Here is a 17,266-nt window from a genome sequence, read left to right as displayed (position 1 = left end):
GGCAAATGGGGTTAAGTGATTTGCCCAGGGTCACACAGCTAGTAAGTGTCTGAGGCTGGATTTGAACTCATGATTCTTGATTCCAAGTCCAGTGTTCTAATCCACTGCACCCCTTAGCTGACCTGTTTATTTTTGTGCTATATCAGTTCAGTGCATAGAAGTCATCTCAAGCTTCTCCGAATTCTTTGCATTTGTCATTTCTACAATAATATTTAGTTATATTAATCATATTATATTATAATTGTAATGATTACATTATACATATTATATTATATTAATTATATTCATATGTCATGATTTGTTCAGCCATTCTGTTTTTTATGGATATATACTTTCAAATTCTTTTCTACTATGAAAATTTCAATATGGATATTTTTGAATGTATTAAGATTTTCCCTCTGATTTTGGCATCCTTGGGATGTATGACTCATAGGGTCAAAGTGTATATTCTTTTAAGTATAATTATAAATTGTCTTACATAACAGTGGGACCGATTTACAATTCTACCAGTAGCACATTAGTATGCCTAGCCTCTGACAGTTTGTAAAGATGATGAGATAATTCCCCAACATTTAATCTTCACCAAAATTATTTGAAATTTTATGTATAAATGTTACACAATAAATTTAATATAAGTAATTCCTTCAATTCTCACTTTGTAGGGTTATCTCACTTTTAATTAATATAGAAGAGCACAAACCAGCTTTGAGATGATGAGATAAGCAAACCCAGTCTTTAAAAAAACAGATATAATAGCATTTTGAAAAGAATAAAATGCAAAAGATAAAAAAGAATAAAAAACAAAGATAAAAAGAATAAAATACAAAAAATAAAGGAAAGGTAAAGTGATACTAATTTAAGAATAGAATTTAGCTCGTGATCACTGAAGTTTTCGGTATTCATAGAAGATGATATTTTAGATGGTTCTGGTAAGTGTAGTTTATCTCCTTTGACAGTATTTTTTACCATGGTCTCTCTGTTTTTATCCCTACCCCATTTTTTTTCTCCTTTTTTTCATTTTCTTTTTGTAGAGCCTCTTCCTGTCACCAGCGTTTCTATTTATGATTATAAACCTTCTCCTGAAACAGGAGTCCTATTTGAAATTCATTATCCAGAAAAATACAATGTTTTTACAAGAGTAAACATAAGCTATTGGGAAGGCAAAGACTTCCGGACAATGTTATACAAAGGTAAGAAGAAAAATGAAGGTTGAAAGTAGCGTGATTTGGTTTTAATTATAGCCTCATTGGTATAATGCGAATTCTACAGGGCAGAATTACTTGGTCTTGACTGAAAAAAATATGAAAAAGACATGTTTTTACCTCATATTTTCAAATGCTATCAGAATACTATTTCAGAAGTAAGGGGTTGTACTGTTGAGGGGGAAAAGCATTTAAATAAAAATTTTCTGAACTCAGTATGACAATGAAGTAGTCAGAATGAACTTTGCTATGGGAGTTATGGAGTCTAATATTTGTGTGTACACATCACATATACACTAGATGAAATGTCCAAGTTATTACTATCATGAAAAAAATATTTTTTTTCTTAGTAGAGATGTCTAGCACACACAAAAGTCTTCTCTAAGTAGATGGTCCTCAAGTAGACCTCAATATAATTTATGTCAGAAAAGAGAGTTTCAGATTGTTGACTGCAAGAATGCTCCCTTTCAATATTTTGCTCAGAGACTAAGAAATAGAATTTACATAACTGAATTTAAGCATTATCCTTTAAATGTTTAAGATCATAGTATTCTATTCACATACGTATCTCTGTATGTGACTAATCATATGAAGATGTCTACTATACACAACTCAGTTTCACTCTTACTTGACTTGCCTTTTCTTATCTGACTTTGAGTTGTTTGGTCAAGATGATCGAAAAAAATCAAATGAATTAAATGTGTCAAGAGATCGTGTGTGTGTGTGTGTGTGTGTGTGTGTTGTAAGTGTGTATACAAGTGCTACCAGGAAAGAGGTCACACAATAATGCTCACAAAAAGAAAAGACCAGAAAATACAAGGTTGGTATTGTCCTAGTGAGGGATAGCAAGATAACCATTTGTCAACCTGATGTGAAGATTAGAGGGTTCTTCTGTCTTCCCTAGGAGCATAAAGGAGAGCTTCCTGAAACTTCTCAAATCTGATAGACCCCTACTCACCTGTGGTGATTCATTTGGGGACAAAATACACCCCCTTGAGAGAACCTAAAGAGTATTCCTAGGGATCATAAATGCTTGGGCAAGGATTAAGGTTTTAGGGGAAAAACAAATGAATTTCTTATCATTAGAAAATGCCAAATGAAAAATGGAACGTTGAAAAAATGAATAGAAAATAAAAGTTGAGGAAGATTTAGGTTAAGAACAAGTTGTCTTATAAGGGGATTTGGATTTCTTAATCATGATTTAAAATTTGATCATGAGAGCTTTAAATTAAAGATGGATGGGGAAGGAGAAAACTACCTCTATAGGTTTGCTAATTAGATAACCCTGAAAATAGTAGATACAGCCTAAGAAGTATGTCAATAGAGACGAGCAGCAATTTACAGAAGACAATCTCCAGGGAGAAAAAATGCCTCAACTATTTATCTACAAAGCCACAACACATGGTGATAGACAAAATCATGGGGAGATCTTAATGTAAAGAAATAAGTTTGAACTCAAAGGTATCACTGAGGTTTGGTAGGTTAGTTTTCTTGACTAGAAAATGTATCTGAAAGGGTATTTTGCTTTATTCAAAAGAAACAGAATAGATAATGATAATGATAAAGAGGTATTAAAAGGATATACTGATAAGGAAATTCACGATGCTTTTTTATGACTCCCTTTATCTTGTTCCTTTGAACAAAGAATAATTGGAGTCAAATCAATAGGCATTTATTAAGCACCTACTGTATGCCAGGCATTGTACTAAATGCTGAGAGTACACCCTTTCATGTCTGTATTCTATTGAAATGGATTTTCTAGTCATTGTTCATATTGGTACAATAACAATGATAATAAATAATAGCTTAGTTTTAAAAATTTGAAGTCTATTTTCCCAGTTTTCTTGGGTAAACTGCCTGCCAGCAGGCTAGTTTTAAAACATGAGCTTCAATATGTATAACTCCTACATAATTGCTAGTCACTAAGATATGAAGTAATTAAAAAAAACCCTTGAATTCTTAACTTGAAGGAAATCTGTATAGGTGCTTTATTTAGCTCATCCTACTAATTAATTGTCCAATCAGATTCTTGTAGTCTAAAGATTTGTGTTTCTTTTTTTCCTGCCTTTATAAGAATTCCGGGTGGGGAGTTTTGAGTGATAGTTGAAATGCCCTACCATCCTTACACAGCCTTCTGGCCATCTGTTTCTGGGTCTACTCCTCTGCTAGATAACCCCTCACTTGTGCTTTCCTCAATGAAGTTCACTTATGCTGAAATTTAGAAAGTATGCTTTGAGTGCCAAATTTAGAAATTGATTTATTTTTGTCTCTACAGATTTTTTTAAAGGTAAAACAGTTTTTAATCATTGGCTACCTGGGATATGTTATAGTAATATTACCTTTCAGCTAGTATCTGAGGCAACATTCAACAAAAGCACCCTGGTGGAATACAGTGGTATAAGTCATGAACCCAAACAGCACAGAACAGGTAAGTTTTCTGAAAAACAAAATTATGTGAGCAAAATGGGTAAATTACTGCACAATGTGACATTTTCTTCACAGTGTATCTACTTCTGTTTTATATAAATTCTGTCCCAATACTAGGGGAACTATTATGCTAATATTTATATAATAATCTAATAAATATTTTTCTATTAGTTTAAAAGGAGCATGATGTATTCCAAGTAAATTTTTTACAATGACAAGCTAATATATGACAGTTGTGAGGCTTTGAATGACCATATGTTCACTGTACTAGTATCTAAGGATAAAGAATGTAATGGAATATATAATAAGATTTTATCAGGAAATATAAAAATAAATAAATTTTGTGAAACTGAATAACTAGTATGTACTTTCTTTTATTTTAGAAGTGGAATAAAAACAAACTCTTCATTACACTGTTTCATAAAAAATGCACCTGCCCTGAATAGAAAACCCTTTAGTATAGGTCTTTTTCAAGACCTAAACTAATGTATGTAGTAAATGGACTTTGAGTAAAAATGCATTGAAAGCATTATTAACATAATTTAGTCCTAATTATACTTCATAAATGCATCTATGTGTGTGTATATATATAATGAGTGAATGGATAAAGTTACACATTTGTGTATTTCACTATTTCATACATCAGCCATTTCCCTGGTCAGTTACAGGCTAGACAATACAGAGCAAGTTCAACTAAGTAATTAGCTCATGGTTTGCATCATAAAGGGAAGTAGTCTGATGTAGGAAAATAAGCACTGGACTGGAAGAAACAGGATCACAAAATCACAGAATTTCCAATTTGGAAGGGACCTCAGTGGCCATTTATTCCAGTCTATACCTGGAAAGGAATCCTCTCTATCTCATGACTGACAAATGGTTATTCCACTTTTGTTTAAAGTCCTCCAAGGAGGGAAAACTTACTACCTTCCAAGGTGCTTTTTTGGTTAGCAATAATTGTTATTACATCTCCCTTACTGTAACAATTAAATTCACTTCCTTGCAATTCCCTCCCCCCCCCCCCCCCATTGCTTCTGATTCTTTCCACTGTTATCAAGCAGAATAAATGTCCCAGGTGATAAGCGTTCAAATACTAAAAGACCTCTTTCATGGGTGTGCTGACCCCTTCCCATCCCAGCCTTCTCTTCTCAAGCATTCCTAGTTTTTTCAACTGATCCATACACAGCAAAAGCATGAGGTCCTTCACCATCCTGATTTTCCTTCTCTTTTTTTCTCTCCAACTTATAAAAGTCGTTCCTAATAAGTGGACTCAGAACTAAATCCAATGTTCTAGGTGTGGTATAACTAAGCCAAAGTACAACAAGGCTAACATGTCCCTATTTCTAGATCATGTCTCTCTTGGTGTAATCAAAGATAACAATTTTCTTAACCACCATATAAAACTATTGGCTCACATTGAGCTTGCAATCCACAAAAAAACTCCACATTTTCAGACAAACTGCTCTCTAGCTATGCCCAGGCCCCACTGAATATTTATGAGACTGGTTTTTTGGAACCTAAATATAAGAGATTTCATATTTATTCTTATTAAATCTAATTATCTCAGATTTGACTCTGTTCTATACATTGAGATAAGTTTGATTCTTGACTGTCATTCATATGTAACCCATCCTTTCTAGCTTTCTAACATCTGCAAATTTGATAAGCACTCCATCCTTTATCCAAGACATTCCTAAAAATTTTAAATAGCATGAGGCTAAGGAGAGATGCTGGGAGAAACTATTGGAGATGTCATTCCAAAATGAATTTAATGACTACATTTTGAGTCCAGCCATTGAAGTAGTTTCAAATCTACCTGTGTCTAGCTGATGTCTCTCCACCTTTTCTACAAAAAAGCATGAATGATTTTATCAAATGCTTCGCTAAAATATAGGTAATTTCTCCTTATAGTATTCCCCTGATCTATCAACCTTGTTTAAAAAAGAAGGAAATAGAGTTAGTCTAAATTTGTGATCACTGCTTTCTTTTCTAGATGTTCCTTGACCATTCTAGAATTTTCAGGATTTCCAGTCACATTCACTCTCATATAACTTTTAGACTCTTTTGTTTTACACACATACAAAATTGCCCCTTTCTGATCCTGGAACATCTCTCTTGTCCTCCTGGATCTTTCAAGGGTCAAAGACAATGACAATCAGTCCTATCTGCCAGTTCTTTTACTACCTGAAGATGTAGTTCATCTGAGCCAGATAGTTTGGACTTGTCACAGACAGCAAGATGTTCTCTTTTTATCTCCTTATTTGTCTTGGGAACCAACTGCCCATATACCACCTTTCTATCTTTTATCATTATGATTGGGAGAAAAAACAGAAGCAAAATTAGAATAGTTTAACTGTTTTTACTTTGTCCACTGTCATTGGTTCATACTCTTCTTTTCTACAATATAGCTTTCTAAAAAATCATTTTGTTGTCCATAGATTTTTTTCTCTAGCCTCAGCTCCTTTTGAGTTTTAGCAATCTTTCTATATTTGTCCTGTCTTATGTGCCCTTGCTTCAACCTGATATAGGAATCTTTTTTAAAAATCTAAGTCAGTGAGTTTCCCATGAATCCATATTGGCATCTTTAGGTAGCTGTTCCTTTTCTTTCTCATCAGAATTGTCATTTTCTGTTTTCAGAATTTTTTGAAGAAATAAAATTATCATAAAGAGAAATCAAGAAATCATTATCTATGCAGATTTTGGCAGAGAGAGAGCTCTAGAAGATGTCTGTATAATTTCAATTTGTGATAACTACTATACCATATTTCTGTGCTAGAATTTTGATTTGATTCCCAAACTTTTTCTCCAATTCTTTCTTTTTCAGACCATGTGCATATGACAATATCATTAATGATTCTACTTCTATCAGTCTTAATCCAAATTCTTTCCACCATGTTTCCCTACTCTAACTCCTTGCTTTTCTCAAATGAGTATGACTTCTTAAACAATGTTATTTGCCCCAACTCCCAATCTCCTATCTTTTTTCTTTTGAACAATGTATATCTTTCTAACTCCATATGCTATTCATGGGCCTCCTCATGTATATGTTACACCTGTGAAATAAAATTTGCTTCCTTGTAATGGGATCCCCAGTTTATCTAGAAAGAAGTCCTGGCTCCTTGTCTAACTAATTGCATGACTTTAGACTAGGAAATTCACCTCTCTGGGCTACAGTTTCTTCATCAATAAAATGAAAGAGCTGGACTAGGTGGTTTCTAAGATCCTTTGCAAACCTTTCATCATATGAATTCTATAATGATCTGGGTTTCCACTTGTATCCCCTTGTACAGTATGCCTTCAGAAAAGTATGCTTTTCTCATAATTTCTGTCAGTTTTGTGTTTCACAGAGTTGTAAAATCTTTTAAAACCCTTTTTAATTAGGTGTATAGTACCAAATCAAGTATCTACCAATGGTTATTGTCACAGAACTGGGATAAGGTATTTGCCTACACTAGACCAACCTGGAAATTTTAATTTCTGTCTCTGTGTTACTAGTCCACCAGAAGTTTTGAATCTAACTGTGGAATTTGATCTACTACCCAAATACCCATGACCTATAGAAAACAAAATTATCTGGCATTAAAAAGTCCCTCATTGAGCCCTCATAAGTGCTACACTCCAGGCATCTACCTACCTTTTAATATTTGATTTTAACTTTGTTCTACAGTTTCTTGCCCCAAAAAAGTCTATAGTGTAGACTTTCTCTAAGAAAGGCATGGAACTAGGGAATTTATTTAGGTTAAAATTAAGATGATGGCAAGCACTTTTTAACATCCATTTTGACATTACTTTGCTAAGAAAAAGGTCAAACTACCACTTGAACAAAAATATGGTCACAAATTAATGTCCTTGAAAAGGAATGAGTATGATGACATGTTAATAGATTGGTGTTATTGTGGTTACCAGATTATAAACTTCAGGATCTTTAAAAACATTAAAGTTCAGATATGCTCAAAGGTAAATGGAATTTACAACAGATCTACCTGTGTATGAAGATACCACTTCATGTTGTATTTCTCACTAATTCTTGTGCATTTAGCTCATTAAATAATTGAAATTTATTTTATTGAAATAAGATACAAGATATACTAAATCATTTTTTCTCTTTCCAGCTCCTTTCCCACCTCAAAACATTTCTGTCCGAATTGTAAACCTGAACAAAAATAATGGAGAAGAAGAGAGTGGAAGTTACCCAGAGGAATCATTCCTGAAGCCACAAGATGTCACTGAGAAAGAGAAACTGCTTCATTTTACAGACGATCCTCCTGAAATTTCCTCAGCCAATACTTCTTCTGGGTGGCCAGATTTTAATAGTAGTGATGAGGAAACAACGCTCCAGCCATATTGGTGGGATAGTGAAACTGTAACACCAGAAAGTGAAGATGAATTTGTCAGCGTACTTCCCAGGGAAGATAAAATGAATAATACAGTTAGTCCGATTGAGAAATCAGCATCAGCACCTTTATCTTTTTTCCCTGTGCAAATGATATTGAACTGGTTGCCCCCAAAACCACCTACTGCCTTTGATGGGTTCCATATTCGCATAGAGAGAGAAGGTAATTTAATAATCCTTTGTTGCTCTTCAGGGATATTTCAGAAGGAAACCATTTGGAGAGGGGAAAATTAAGTTGGGAATCACTGCAGATGAGAAGGAACATAGGCTAAGAAGAAAAATTGTAAAGGTTTGGATTATTCCATGCAGGTCCTACTCTGACTCCTCATTGAAGTATGGAGGTCACCAATGAATTTCAAAGACTTTGCTAGCAGAATGCAAACTATTGGTCTTATCAACTTGAAAGAGAAGGCAAATATGGCCTTGGTGGTATAAAAGGAAGACAATAACATATGTATATATATATATTTGTACATACAGCCTGTAATTTCGTTGATATAGAGTCAATGAGGAAATTTCTTCCACTCATGCAGATCACCAAATCTTACTGGGTTAAATGAGAGATTAAGTGACTTTCCAGAGTCATACACACTCAATACATATCAATACATATCACGGGGAGACTTCAAACCCAGATTGTCTCAACTTGTAGGCTATCTATTTGCCTAATAATAATAATAACAAAGCAGCAACAAGAATGATGACCATAATCATGATAGAACAATTTTATATGGCTATTTAAAGTCAATTCTAGAGTCTAGGTATTCTCACTCCAAGCCAGTTACTGTTTCCACTGGGTCATGCTGGCATAAATACTGGAAACTGCACGTATGCTTCACTTTTCAGTAATTCTACCCCATCAGGCAACTGAAGAAGACCTGGAATTAAAGGTCTGACCTTTATAATTTAGAGAAAGGGGTAGAAGAGCCTTGACAGAAGATCTATTTTCTCATACCCAGATTTAAGATCCTTATAATGTCCTTTTTCAGCGCATGATCTCTTGCAAGATGGCTAGTTTCATGATAATTATCCGTTCTGTGCCATGTCTACAGAATACACAATTCTTTACCCTTTTCTTTCTGAAGTGTATTACCCTCCTTCCCACCCATCATTGGCATTTTGCCACAGAGCAGCTGTGAAGTAAAGCAGGAAAGACACAGCAGATGGTACTTTCACTGTAGCTATTAAATTCTATCTTGTGTCCATTCACTCAGCATCTGGTACCTAGTTTTTTTCCATTTTAGCACACTTATTTATTACAGCAATGCTGCTGCATTTGACTAATTTAAGGAATAAATTGCATGCTACCATTTGTTCTTAGAAGTCTTCTTGGAATTGTTAATACATATATCTGCTTGTCATATGTTAAGATTGAATGATACCTCTGTCATCAGAGCAGGTCCTTAGAGTTAGGTAGACACATATGCAAGGAACAACGAAGAGGCAGATCATTGGATTATAGAGGATTTGACCCCGTTTCGTTTAAGAAAAGAATAAGCAATTGACCCTGTTTTGTTTAATGAAGGAGAAAACATTTGTGGGTTTTCCTGTTCCAGATCATCAACAATGCCCAAATATTATGTAATATTTCTGTTTTGTGAGGGGTGGGAGGAGAGCCATTGTTGGACACTTGTTCCTTCTCTCTGTATCCCAGAGGAATATTGGGCTTGAATTATATCCATCCACTTCACTTCAAATATTGATAATCTAGAGGCATAATTCTTTGATGCCTAGAACACCACTTTCCCTAATCAAACTGAGATCTTAGCTTACTCTCACCAGCTTAGCTCTCCCCAACTCTCAAACGCTGGTTACACAAAAGATACCACAAATACCTAGTATTCCTCTTTATCAAAGTAAATAGTATGGAGAAATTGAGGAAGTTAGAGATGAGTGAGATAATGTCTTAGCTCAAACTTATTTAAGAGAAATCTGTTCTTAGTTCATCTCTAGGATTATAAACCTTGAAATATTGGAGACCAGTTCTCCACAGCCCTGCAGTCCCATGGCCTCCTAAATCAAAAACTTGCCTCTCATGACCATCTGTTTCAAAGCCCTCCAACCATTTAATAAAATTCCTGCTGCATCCATGCTGGTATTTGGTGCCTTGGCTTAGCATTGTCCCAGTCAATCAGGAGTTATGTATTCTTCTTGTCTACATAGCTTGTAGCTTCACAAAGCTGTCCCTCAGAAAAGTAACCCAACACCTGTGGGCAGAAGTGTTACATTCACATGAGACTAGCAAAGGCATTTATATGTCTCTCTTTTTCTATTATTGGACATATTTGACTGAAAATAGGTTCTTTGGTGCTCAGAAATATCTCTTCTTGCTTGTCCCTTGAAGATTCAATTCACGTTCCCTTCAAAATACTCAATCTACTTTTCCAACCTATTATTCCCTTCCACATAAGATCCAGTTCAGCCAAACTGGCCTGCTCAGCATTTTTCTGTCCCTAAGTCTTTGTTCCTGCTCTTATCCTTCCCTCCTGTTCTGTCTTTTTAATTTCAACTTATCCTTTGAGGATTTCAAATGAAAGAAAGATGAAAAGAAGCATTTATTAAGCACCTAATATTGCCAGGCACTATACTAAATACTTGACAAATATTATCTCATTTGATCCTCAAAAAAACCCTTAGAGGGAGATGCTATTATTACGTCCACTTTATAGCTGAAGGAGCTGAGGCAGCTATCAGCTTAAGTGACTTACCTAGGATCACACAGGTTGTAGGTACCTGGAGTTGGATTTGAACTCAGGTCTTCCTGACTCCCGACCCAGCGCTCTGTCCAGTATATCACTTAGTTGCCTCAGGAGGCTACTCAGATAATTTCTTATGATTTGGAAATCTAGTGACCCTCTCTTGATGAACTTGTATTTTTTCCCTACTACTACTGTAGACTATGTATTATCTTCTGTGCCAAAGTTTGAAGTTATCTGAAGTCAGGGAGCATGTTTCATAAGCAGCTAGATGGTATAGTGGACAGAGTGCTAGGCCTGAAGTCAGGAAGACTCATCTTCCTGAGTTCAAATCCAGCCTCAGACACTTACTAGCTGTGTGACCCTGGACAAATCACCTGTTGCCTCAATTTCCTCATCTGTCAAATGAGTTCGAGAAGGAAATGACAACCAACTTCAGTATATTTTGCAAAGAAAACCAAAAATGGGGTCACAAATATTCAGACGTGACTGAACAACAGTACATCTTATCAATCTTTTGTATTCCCACAGTGCTATTTATAGAGAAAACACTCAATGGATAAAGATAGAAACTTTAGTGCATGGATTTCAATGACTATTTTGGCTACTTAGAGATTGTTTTGAAGGGGGCTGCTTCTGAGTTCTTGGCTGTGCACTTCTTAGGTGCGGTTGCTATGCAACTGAATCTGGGATAATAAGGTATTGTTATATATCTAACTTAATTCAATAGATAGTAGACATTTTGGATAGATAAACTTCTTGATTTAAATTTTCCTGACTTCGTAACTTTGTGTGATGTCCATACTCCCTTCTCACTGCTTTTTTTTTTGTTCTTGTCAAGTTCTTATCAAGATATTTTTTCTTATCAAGATATTTTATTCATGTCTGACTCTTCTTGACCTCATTTAGGGTTTTCTTGGCAAAGATAGTAGAGTGGTTTGCCATTTCATTCTCCAGTTTCTTTTACAGATAAGGAAACTGAGGCAAACAAGGTGAAGTGACTTGTCCAGGGTCACATAGCTAGTAAGTGTATGAGATCAGATTTAAACTTAAGAAAGTTTATCTTCCTGACTTCAGGCCCAATACTCTATCCACTATGCCACTTAGCTGCCCCTGTTCTTCAGATTAGATGTCTACTTTCTGATGCATCCTGCATTGTATTTATCGATACTTAGTAGCTATGTGATCCTGGGCAAGTCACTTTACCTCTACCTCAGTTTCCTTGTCTACAAAATAGGGGTAATAATAGCACCTACCTCACAAGGGTTGTTGTGAGGATCAAATGAGATAATTGTTAAGTGCTTACATAGGAAGTGATTTATAAAAGTTTATGATTATTATAATAGAAGAAGCACAGGACTTGCTTTGAACACACGGTTTTGAATCTGGTATCCACTACTTCTTAACTTTTTGACCTTGGATTAACTTCTTAGAGCCTAAGTTTCTTCATCTGAAAAATGGGGAAAACATTACTTCCACTCCTACCGACTTCATAAAATTGTTTTAAATAACAAAGGAGAGAATGGATTTGAAAATCCGCTGAAAAAATGATTGGTATCAGTAAAGTTCTATATAATGTGGTTATTATCAGTTTCATTTGTCAAATTAAAAGAACAGAGGTTTACTCCTAAATGAAAACATTTTGCCAGTTCTCCCTGATTCAAGATTTCCTCTCATCTCTCTTCTGTTTTTTTTCTGCTATTGGCTACATTTGACTGAAAATAGGATCTTTGTAGAAAGCTCCAACTTTTCTTTCTTGCTGCCTATTCCCTTGAAGACTCAATCAGCCTTTTATCTTATTGCTATGTGGGCTTTTTGAAGGCTAGTTGTGACATGAACTTCAGATCATGACTTCAAATAAGGAAGTAAGCAGCTGGAGATGAACTTTGATGTCACGGAGACTCGGTTTTACTGCCAACGTTCTTGTCACAAATGACAGAAAATATTTTATTTCTAACTTGAAATGTCTAAAGAAATTCTCAGAGAAACTCCAGGATATTTAAGGAAGCCTAAAGCAGCAATAAGATCTTCTGTTGTGGTTAATTTTCATTTATTACTCCTTGACGATTGTATAGATGACCTTCCTTAACATTCACCTTCTTCCATTTGGAACAAGTAATTCTTCCATAAAGATAAAAGAAGTATATACCATCTCAGTTTCTAGATTCACATGTTATTTGTCTAAATGTATTGCAAAAATGAAAGTTGATTTCTATGCTTTACTACTCCTTCATGTCAGTCTCTGGTTAGAATCAAGTCAACAAGTATTTATTAGGCACCTCCTATGTACCAAACACTATACTAAAATCTTCAAATAAAAAAAAAAAAACAAAAATAATCCATGCTCTCAAGGAATTCACAGTTTAACGGAGGAAACAAAGTGAAAACAACTAATACAAACAAGATATATACAGAGGTCATTAACAGATTGAAGTCACTAGTATTAAGGAAATGGCATGTTTCTACAAGGAGCTATGAAAAGTTAGTGTCATAGAGTATGTGGAGGGGAGAAAAGTATAAGGCTGGAAAGGTAGGAAGAGACCCAATTGTGAAAGGCTTTTAAAGCCATATTGAGGATTTTAATTTGTCCTAGAAGAAATAGATAGCCATATGGGTTTTCTTAATAAGGGGGAAGGGTGGTAACATGGTCAGCCCTGTGCTTTAGGAAGATCAATTTGGTAGCTAAGTGGAAGATGGACAGAGTTAATATTTTGATCAGATAAACTTAATTAACAGCCCCACAGTTCCTGTACCTTCAGATACTTATTCTTTGTCCTGTTAATTTGTCCATATTAATCTCAAACTCCAATAAATCTATGTTTTCCTCTTTTTTATGATTTAGAAAACTCTACTGAATTTTTGACAGTGGATGAGGAAGCACATGAATTTGTCACTGAACTGAACGAGCCTGGGAAATATAGATTATCAGTGACAACTTTTAGTTCCTCTGGATCTTGCGAAACAAGGGGAAGTCAATCGGCCAAATCAATTAGTTTTTACATCAGTAAGTACCAATGAAAAATAACTTTTCAAGTGAAAAGATTGATAATACTTCAGATTACTTACTGAGCTTAGGGGACCCTGTGAAGCCTACAAGCTCAGGAGGGGCTACATCCCATCGGTTGTTTAGCAGGCAAGAGCATATCCAGTATAGGCATCTGGGTGACATGGTGAATATGGAACTAGTACTGGAGTCAGGAAAAACTGAGTTCAAATCCTGACTCAAACAATTCTTAGCTATATGGCCCCGGGGCAAAATCTCTATCAGTTTCCATTTCTTCATTCATAAAAGGAGATTAATAATAGCACCGACCTCATGAGGTTGAAGGGAAGGGGAAAGGAGGAAAGAAATATAGAAATTTATATAGCACCTACAAAAGGCCAAGCATTGTGCTAAGAAGCTTATACAAATATGATCTCATTTGATCCTCACAACAACTTTTTTGAGGTAGGTGCTGTTATTATGCCCAATTTATTGTGGAGGAAACTGAGGTTAAATGAGTTACCCAGGGTCACACAGCTAGTATGTGTCTGAGGCTAGATTTGAACTCAGGTCTTCCTGATTGCAGGTCCAGGCTGTGTCTCCTGCACCATCTCACTGCCTATACTGAGGATCAAATGAGATGACATATATCTATATATCTATATACATATACAGATGTATATATTTACACATATGTACATGTATATACATATGTGTGTATATATATACATATATATGTATATATGGAGAGAGAGAGAAAGAGTGTGTGTTTTGCAAGCCTTAAAGCACTATATATGTGCTAGCAATTATTATGGAAGGTTCAGTAGATAGAGAGCTGACCTCACAACAACAATGACCTGGATTCCACCACCTTGACCACAGTGACGGTGCCACCCTGGGTAAGGCAATCAGCTTCTCAGTGCTCTAGGCCAGAGGTGTCAAACACTGAGCCTTGACACCTCCAGGCACATCTGGAACCAAAATAAAATATAATTGGGAAATATTTAACAAAATATATAAAAATGCAATAAAATATTGATAACCTTACTAAAACTAAGTCAATATGTAGCCTGCAAGGATCCTTACGTATGAGTTATTGGCCCACCCCAATTTTCTATTTGTTTTTGACGTTACTATCCTAGGAAACTCATTGCTGACCTTTATTGGTGGAGGGAACTTTCTTATCTGGGGGTTTCCAGGAGCCATGAAATCCGAGGGCCAGTCTCCATCCCAATCATGTCATTTGTTAAACTGATTCTCCAATACAGACTAACTTGAATTTATGGAAAACTTTTATAACCACAACCAACATTACCAAGTGTTTATTATATTCAAGACACTGTGATAAGCACTGAGGATACAAGCAAAAATCCCTGCTTTAAAGGAATTTGCCTTCTTCTAAAGAGGAAAATAATATACAAGATAACTATAGAGCAATTGGAACATACCTTTAAACAGGATTTACAATGAATTTCTAATGTAAGAGAAAATATGGAGAGCTTAAAACAAAAATGTTCATGCAATCCAGTTACCCGTCCAAGGAAGGTTTGTTTCCTAAAGGAGGTTTAAAGAGAGTAAAATGAACCCTCTAATAAAATGATGTATTTAAAAACAATATTTTAGCTAAACCCAAATTTATAGGATGTTCAGAAGTTTGAGGTCATTTACTCTGTTTAGAAAGACATTCATGGAGTTTTGATCTGTGTAGAGAAAGTCAAGGGAGATGGAGAATAATTCAGTCACTTTCTAGAGGTGTAAATATGGATCAGATAGCTACTGAAAAAATGTATAGATCTTTTTTTTTTATTTTGCAAAACAATCAAACAAATAATGAATGGTTCTCTATGAAGTTTTTGCTTGGAGGCCTAAGTCCTTCAAGTCTTCATGTCTTCATTGTCAGATTTGATAAAATCACTATTTGTGCGTGTATTTTATAAACATTTCTGGGTAATTTTCTGAGGTTTATTTTAAGTGAAGACTTAGGATAGTTTGCATCCCTTTTCAAGCACAGTAATATTATCCCCTGCAGCTGAGGACTGTAGTGTGCCCAGACACTCAGCTCAAGTGGCATCTCCTTCTTGAGTTCTTCTCTGACTTCTCCAGTCAAATTAGTGTTCCCCTTCTCCGAATTCTTATTGCACCTTGCACTGCGTAGCATGCAATATGTCACTGGCTTATATTTTTCTCTAATTATTTTATGTATCCAAGTCTTGGTCCTCAACCAAATTATGAACATATCAAAGGCAAGGACAATATATCCTACTTTTCTTATCTCTCCCACAAATGTTACTACAAGAGGGTTACATAGTGGATGCCCAGGGATTGTAAAAAACAAAACACAAAGCACAGTTCTATTTTATCTGGGGATTTCTCAAAACAATGTCCAATCCAAGGGAATGATCATAACGGTGAAGTCTCAGGCTCAGGGACAACTTAAGTAAAGTCAACAAGCATTTCTAAGTGTCTCCTATGTGCCAGGCACTTTGCTAAGTTCTGGGATATAAAGAAAGACAAAACAACACAAAACAAAAACCAGAACGGGCTCTCCAAATGCTCACAGCCCAATAGGAGAGACGGAAAGCAAACTACTATGAACTAACAAGTGATATATAGGGTAAACTGGAGATAAACATGGAAGGGACTAAGAATTAGAAACAGGAAAAGCTTTTTGCAGAGCATAGGTTGTGATTTAAATGGAGTCTTAAAATCAGGGAAGCCAGGAGGCAGAGAAGAAAGCAGGCTTGGGACAGTGGGAAATTCCAGTTCCCTTCAAGTGACCACACACCATTCAGACAGCCCCCACTGTAGAGACTTTCCCAGCTTGTAGCCCTTTGGGTCACCTCGAATAGAGCAGGTTCACAGCTTGCCTTCTCTATCCCCAAATTCCTAACTGTTCTCATACTACTGAGACTGAAGCTAATTGGAATATATCTCAAGTTAATCAGATTTCTGTCTGCAGGAGACCCTGAGGGCAAAGGTGCTCTAAGCATTGATGAAATGACTTGTAGAAGTGCCAGCTCTCTGGATACCAGAGAAATTAATACAGATGCAAATAATCATTATCTTTAGTTAGAGATTTGCCAGAAAGTTCAAGGACCCAATAAACGATGGAAATAAAGCTCACATTTTCAATTGCTTGAGGTGGGGTAATGTTGAGGACTTTGGAAAATGTCAGTTCAAGGGGCTCTCCCCCTAGTCTTTCACCTCTCAGAAATAATCTTTGAAAAGGAAAAGGAAAACAAGATAGAAAAAAAACCCCACTAATGTACTTTTGTCTCTCCTGATGTGACCTACTCAGCATACCGCCATTTGTATATCGCAGGTCCTATGGGAGAATGGATTGAAGAATTAACAGAGAAACCTCAGCATGTCCGTGTGAATGTTTTAAGCTCAACCACTGCCTTAATGTCCTGGACATCTTCTCAAGACAGTGACAGCAATAACACGATTGTGTCTGTTGTGTCTCTAACCTGCCAGAAGCAGAAGGAAAGTCAAAGACTTGAAAAACATTATTGTACTCAGGTAAAAAAAAATTTCTAAATATGTAAACCCACCTGACTGTAACTCC

General features: G+C 35.7%; 1 protein-coding gene across 2 annotated transcripts in view; it reads left to right on the top strand.

Moving 5' to 3' along the window:
• The window catches only part of PTPRO (protein tyrosine phosphatase receptor type O), a 218,039-nt gene that overhangs the window by 110,280 nt on the left and 90,493 nt on the right, over nucleotides 1-17,266 (top strand). For both annotated transcript variants that reach the window (XM_072653643.1, XM_072653642.1), the window contains exons 3-7: nucleotides 1,032-1,190; nucleotides 3,478-3,630; nucleotides 7,739-8,182; nucleotides 13,558-13,719; nucleotides 17,021-17,220. In XM_072653643.1, coding sequence (XP_072509744.1) covers nucleotides 1,032-1,190; nucleotides 3,478-3,630; nucleotides 7,739-8,182; nucleotides 13,558-13,719; nucleotides 17,021-17,220 — 1,118 coding nt within the window. The remainder of the gene's footprint in view (nucleotides 1-1,031; nucleotides 1,191-3,477; nucleotides 3,631-7,738; nucleotides 8,183-13,557; nucleotides 13,720-17,020; nucleotides 17,221-17,266) is intronic.

Source organism: Notamacropus eugenii, chromosome 3 (genome assembly GCF_028372415.1).
Source record: "Notamacropus eugenii isolate mMacEug1 chromosome 3, mMacEug1.pri_v2, whole genome shotgun sequence".
Classification (NCBI taxonomy): domain Eukaryota; kingdom Metazoa; phylum Chordata; class Mammalia; order Diprotodontia; family Macropodidae; genus Notamacropus; species Notamacropus eugenii.
The sequence above is the reverse complement of the archived record's forward strand: the minus strand, read 5'-3'. Positions and strand labels throughout refer to the sequence as shown.